At 42.0% G+C, this 6,524-nt stretch overlaps 1 protein-coding gene across 1 annotated transcript; it reads right to left on the bottom strand.

Annotated features, from left to right (window-relative positions):
- TMEM52B (transmembrane protein 52B) lies at positions 1-4,424 on the bottom strand. The gene is made up of 5 exons (XM_027782896.2): positions 4,395-4,424; positions 3,944-3,987; positions 3,254-3,292; positions 2,165-2,331; positions 1-1,722 (listed from the first exon to the last, which is right to left on the bottom strand). Exons 1-5 carry the CDS (start codon positions 4,422-4,424, stop codon positions 1,472-1,474), a joined length of 531 nt encoding a protein of 176 aa, XP_027638697.1. The 3' UTR covers positions 1-1,471.
- Positions 4,425-6,524: the final 2,100 nt, after the last annotated feature.

Consider the following 6,524-nt stretch of genomic DNA (forward strand, 5'->3'; position numbering starts at 1 on the left):
ACTAGGCAATTCAGGAAGAAGATTTTGGCCTAGGAAATCAGGACCCTCATTAAGTTCTTTTGGATACAGAATTCATGTGACTGGGCAAGGTCTGGGACATCATCAAAGATGTATTGGTTGTTCAATTCGGCTCTATGCTGAAGCTATCTTATCAACCTCTAAAATTGTCTAACACTGTAATCTCAACAGCAGTTAGATTCCTAAACATATTCGTGGACCTTTCCTTATCTACAAAATAACCATTTTTTCTGTATTTCACAGGAGAGAAGATCAGCATATTAAGGACATGAGAATTTGGGTACCCCAGTAGGAAGGGTCATGCAGCCACTTCAAGAAGGATGTGATATCCATGACCTGTGCATTCATATCAACATTAACATACACACGCAATTCATTCTTGGCTGCTTATCATTTGATTTTTGATGTCCCTCTGCTTGAATGTTTTCAGTTGCTGAACCTGGGGTGGATATAATACTGATGTAATTGAGGTCGCCTTCTCAATGAATACCTAGTCCAAGAAAACATTTTACAGATGGTCCATACCTATGTTCATCCAAACAGTTTGATTAATATTTCTGGGTCATTCAACATATTTGTATTCATCAGGAAAGACTCACAAATTATTTCTATCTGAGAAATGGCTGAAATGTTTTAAATGGTTGTATTAAATTTGACCTGCTTTTGACAGCAACATTAGGAATAATTTATAAATGATACAATATGAATGCAACTAAAATATGATTGACTTTATTTCAGAGGTAGTGTTCTCGCTCCTTCCCTCGTTTGATCGGCTAGCATAGACATCATATTTGTTACTTAAAATGTAAGAGCTTGTGACTACTATTTTAGAATTGCTATGTATCGTATTCAAAACCAGACTGTCTTCATGACATATATCCTGTAGGGCGTTCAGGACATCTACTGCACATACGACCAATGTATGCTGTCTTTTGTTTACATGAAGATTGTGTTCCTACACAGCTCCTTTTTTCTTTCTTTCTTTTTTTTTTTTTTTTTTTTTTTAATTTACTATAAATGGTTGGCACTTTTGAGAAGTTTGATGTTACTAGGTATTAAGATCTCACATGTCTTCATTTTTTCTTTTCTGTTGTGAAAATCTCTCTGCCATCCCCAGGAAACTTGGGTGGAGGCAAGCAGAATGAGCCAGCATCTGCCATCTCCCTGCAGGTCACTAGCCTGCAAAGTGGCTCAGCATCTTGATTCTGCTGCCTGCTTATTCCTGCAAACTGTGACAGTAGTGATGTGTGTATGTGGACATGGAGAATGCCAATGGCCAGTTATCTCAAAAAATGGTCAAAAGGAGCCATCAAAATATGCTGGATCTGAAAATATTTGGAATTTAGTCTCTTTTTTTGCTTTTCCCTAATGACTAAGAAACTTAATCTGATATTCCGAACCCTGCCCAGAAGAATTAGTCTCTGCATGTAACTACATTCAGTAAAACCAGGTACTAATGTCCTGGGAGGGATGGCTGGGCATCCTTGCCCTTGGCAGATGCCTGCAGTCTTTCTTCTGGCACTGGATCCAGGTCTGGCACTTTCTGCCCTGCCTTGGCGACGGTGAATCTGCTCATGTGCAGAGCTTCTTCATAGACTGGAGGAGTGTCTGATGCCGAGAGGGGTGGTGGTCCCTGCGCAGCGTTGTGGGAGTGTGCCACCGCTAATATCCTCCTGGCAGCAGGCCCAAACACAGAATGGAGAGCTGAAAGGGAGGAGACAAATGCTGTTTACCACTTCCTGAAAGCACCGTGCGATTAGAGGAGGACAGGTATACCTGCAGTGCACAGGCTTTTCTTTCCCCACAGCCTGAATGTTTTCCTGCCCTTGTCCTTCCCTAAAAGGGATGCGCGGAAAACCCCATCAGCAACATCCCACACTTGCTCCTTCCTCAAATGCCACCAAGGCGTGTAGCTGCCCTAATTCCACCCAAATGTGTCTCACAGCTGATTCACCATCTGGCTGCATTTGCTACAAGAAGGCTGGTGAACACCTGCATTTGTACTGTGTCCAGATGCTGCTTTCCCTGCATCCTGCCATGAATTTCCCTCTGTCAGCCCTGGGATGCTGCAATCTGGGCTTTTTACAGTGCAGCCCTTCGCTTTGGGGTGTGCTGAGGTCCCCAGGCTCCATCAAAGCCAACTCACAGGTAATGGTGCTCTGGAGGGTGCTGTCATGATCAAAAGCAATGACGGTGACCTCATAGGGCTGAGGACCTGATTCCTCCCCTGTCTGATGGCAATGAAAACAGCATCTCACGCAGATGGAAACCAGGCCACACAGGAGCAGCAGCCCACCGATCGCCACCACCAGCCTGGTAAGGGAGAGGACATAGAATTAAGACAGGAAGATTTTGTTGGCAGAAGTCCTCTAATGTTTCTCCCTGCTTAAAGCAAGGCTAACCTGAAAGCTAGACAAAGTCATCTGGGGCCTTGTCCAGCACAATTTGGACAGTCTTCAGGGATGGAGATCCCACATTCCCTCCAGGCAGCTGTTCCAGTGCTGCACCCTCCTCAGGGGAAGCATTTTTTCTGTCTAATCAGAATTTCCATGTATGCAGCTTGGCCAGTCGCCTTATGTCCTGCTGGGCACCTCTGAGAAGGCTCTGGCTCTGTCTTCGCTCAAGATCCACCTCAGGTAGTGGAAAACTGCAAGCAGGTTGCCCCCTTTGCCTCCTCTAGGCTGAACAAACCAGCCACTCCACCATCGTGTCCTCTGGTTCCCTGACTATTTTATTGGCTCCCCAGTGGACTTGCTCCAGTTTGTCAACATCTCTTTTGTACTGAGGGACCAAAATGGGACTAGATATTCCAGATGTGTCCTCATGAGTGACATTCAAAGAGAAAAAAATGTCACTCTCAATCTTCTGGCTATACTCTTATTGCAGTTTGTAGACATCCAACAGCTACCATCCTTTTTAATCTAATCCTGGTGAGAATTACTAAGGAATCAGAGTGAAATTACTAAAAATATGGGCCTTTTAAAAGGCATATTGTGCCATGAATTCTTTATTAATATTGTTCATCCAACTAAATTAATACGTGGAATAAAAAAGGAGACTAAGAAGTCAACATTTGTTAAAGATGATGCAATAGCTAAGGGGTTGCCTTGCTACTGATGTCCCAAGGGAAAGCAGGTGGTGGTATCACACTTGAACAGGTCACATTTAATCCCACTCTTTGCTACTGGAATTGTCCAGAGATGCAGATATTTAGAGTAAACATATGCCATCTTACCAGATATACCACAAACGGTCCCACTCTGTACCTGAACAGCTGAGGAGAAGAGGGTACAAGAAATAGTTAGCCACAGAATACCAAATAAATGGAAAGATCCTTACTGTACCCTCTTCCAGCTCCCTGCATGTTCCTCACTTACCACCTGGCTTCTAAATGGCACAGTGATGAGAAACTCGCTGACCTCATCAATCTCCCTGTTAGGTGAGTTTCCTTTCTGTTTGACTTTATCACTTTATCATTCTCCTGATATTTTTGCCTGTCTGATTCTGTTTGCAAACTTTAGGGATCTGCATTCACATTTGTTTTGTCTTTTTTGACAGAATATAATTTCTGTTATTCTTATGAATGACATAACCAAGAGATATTCATCAAAGCAGTGTATTTCAAACCAATTTTTCAAGGGAAGGTCAATTCCCAATTCATAATCTCAATCAATCAAAATTACACCAGAAAGCTCTTAACCACTGCAGGTATGCAAGGAGGTAGCAGGAACAGTACATGATCAGTACGTTGGTTAATAATAATACACTTCACATTCAAAGCAATGGAAATTTTATATGACTTTTCAATAGTCGCAATTAAATAAGCTTTGGTGGAAAGTGTCAGCCACCACATCATAACACTGATGTCTGCTACTGCCTTTGTCCTTCACTGTCTTCTTAGAGTGCAAGATGGTCAAATACTCACAGTTCAGTGTTGAGACAGCCTTCCTCACCTCTCACTTGGGGGAACTAGAAGGAGAAAACCAAAGACACAACTAGAGTGAACCAAGTCTGTCATATGCAACTTTTATCTCTGTTACCTGGACTATTGCCAGTCTGAATCTCCTATGGTAAGGACTTACTGTTATCTGTCTTCCGTTGTTTCCGTTGTATATTCTGCTGTAGATTTTGAAGTTACTGTAATATCAACTGCATTGTTTCATATCTTAACTTCCTGTAGTCATTAAAATCCTACTTAGCACTGTTCCCAGCAGACACTGACCTGCCTTCACCCTCACCACAGGTTTCCCTTTCCCTATGTCATGTTGCAGATGTAGATCCTTCTCCATGCTCAAATATTAAGAACTTTTAAATGCCCTGCTTCGTATTATACCCACACTGACTTGAATTCTGCTCTGTCCCTCCAGCACTCTTACCCATCTCATTCCTGACTTCTGTGTTACCATCTCTGGAATAGCAGCAAATACTCTCTTCTCTGTGTCTGCCTTTTATATGTCCAGTTCTTTCTAGTATGAGGGAAATTATTGTGACTGTCAATTGCTAACGCCCCTCCACCTTTCCAAGATAACTCCCTAAGGGAGCAGAGAGCCCATAAAAAGGAACCTGAGGTGTGACTTACCCATAAGAAACACCCTAAAATAAAGCAGATCATGGCTGGGCTATGCATCCCCTTAGGGCGGTTCTGTGGCTTCTTGGTCTCTCAAGCTGCTTGATGCCTTCTTGTCCTTTCTAGTTTCAGTTCATCCTCACCAGTCCACTGACCAGGAGAAGGAGCAGATTCCTTGTTGTACGTTGAATCCAATCTCTTCTTCCTGCTCTGCCTCTTTCTGTCCTCTGGGTCTATCCTTCTACCTGCCCTTCAGGTTTTTGCTTTCTCTCTTTCCCTGTTTGTCACTGACAATTCCTGTTTATTTCTGCCTGTCTCCTTTTGTATTCTTTTGGCCTGCTTCTCTCTCTCTTTTGATGAGATCTCTAAAGCCTTCCAGTCAGATCAGGAGAAAAGCAGTGGCTACGAGTTCTTACTTTAGATGTTGAGCTAGTCCAGTGAAGGGCATCGTGAGATCTCTGCAGACCTGACCCTTCCCTTCTGTGAGCAGAAAGGGTCTCTCGAGTTTGTTCATTCCCAATTATTCCTCTCCCCGCCCCTACCCCGAGGGAGGTGGGTTGAAGGTCATGTTATTGACCTGTTCAAATGGAGTTCAGATTCCTCTCCCTCTTCCAGTACCTTTTCTGTCCCTGCACTCACATTGTCCTACCTATATGGATACAATCTGTTGACTTTAGCTATATGATCAACATCTATAGTGTATGTTACAAGCAAGATGTTCCTGCTGAAGTGAATTTGCAATATTATAATTGTATATAGCATTTTGAATATATGGTTATATGTATATGTGTATGTGCATTTATATATATATATATGAATGCAACACATATAAACACATAGATGCATATATATGTATGCATAATGCGCATATATGTATGCATATGCAACACCCCTTATATCGCCCATTTTAAGGCTCTGCCACCATCCCTCTTACCTGGTAGTCCCTGCTATATCCATCCTGCAACTGAGACTCTGCTCACTCACAGGTCCCACTCCTGAACTTCCTGCATGGCCAGCCAAGTCCCCCGAAATACTTTGCATCACAGGGAATAAATGTTGATTCTCCTATCCTGGATATTACTTATCCTGCAGCTGGTTGCATTAGCAGGTTCCATTCAATGACCCATTAATTTTCTCTCTCTTGTAGAACTGCTTTAGATTTCTGTTAGTGCTCATGGCTATTCAGAGTGTTATTACATGCATATAATCGTGTTCACCTTCCCTTTCTCTTTTGAATAGCTGAGAGAGAAAAAAATGCTTTGCAGTAATGTGTTACTATTTGTGTTTGGGAACCACTTGGAACTGGTGCATGAATATATGTTAACGGCAGGATAGCAACTAGAGAAACTTGTTGCCCCATGTTGCAAGCACAATGCATTCACATTAAACTGGTGAATCATTAGCCTTGGTGATGCAAATTAGTGTTGCAGAGCAGAACCAATGGATTCATAAACATAATGTATTCTCCCAAGGCAAGCTAAAACCATTTAGCATTCTCTAATTATAAAAGTAGTGGTGCAGTATAAACATGTCTTAGCATGAGTTTATCTATCTACCTATCTATCCATCCTTCCATCCATCCGTCCTAATCTACTACTGGAAGAACGTTTCCAATTCCAGGTGGACAAATAAGAAACACAAAACCATGAGCTATTGACTTTGTACTTATATGGGAATTGCCCAATAGTCTTTCTGTCTATTTCTCCTTAAACTCTTTTGAGTATTACGGGAGTTTTAGAAGAAAAGACTCAGCAGAACTGTAAAATAGTGTTCCTTGTATGTACAGCTTTCAAGACTGGTGGGATTCAGTGTGGAAGGGAAGAGAAGTACAAATTAACAATGTTTTCAGGGGCTTTTTATTATCAGTGCGATAATTCAGTATTGATTTTTAACTTGATTTTTAACTGAAATTCAGTCTCATGAGAATTCCGAATTTTAG

The sequence above is a fragment of the Falco peregrinus genome, chromosome 6, assembly GCF_023634155.1.
Source record: "Falco peregrinus isolate bFalPer1 chromosome 6, bFalPer1.pri, whole genome shotgun sequence".
In the NCBI taxonomy this organism is placed as follows: Eukaryota; Metazoa; Chordata; class Aves; order Falconiformes; family Falconidae; genus Falco; species Falco peregrinus.

What these genes read in the sequence shown, in the direction of transcription:
- TMEM52B (XM_027782896.2), bottom strand. Translation starts at nt 4,424, where the DNA reads ATGGTAACACAGAAGTCAGGAATGAGATGG. An exon ending in GGCTGTCTCAACACTGAACT is followed by an intron (nt 3,293 to 3,943) that starts GTGAGTATTTGA and finishes TCTTCTCCTCAG; the next exon opens with CTGTTCAGGTACAGAGTGGG. An exon ending in GACCGTTTGTGGTATATCTG is followed by an intron (nt 2,332 to 3,253) that starts GTAAGATGGCAT and finishes CTCCCTTACCAG; the next exon opens with GCTGGTGGTGGCGATCGGTG.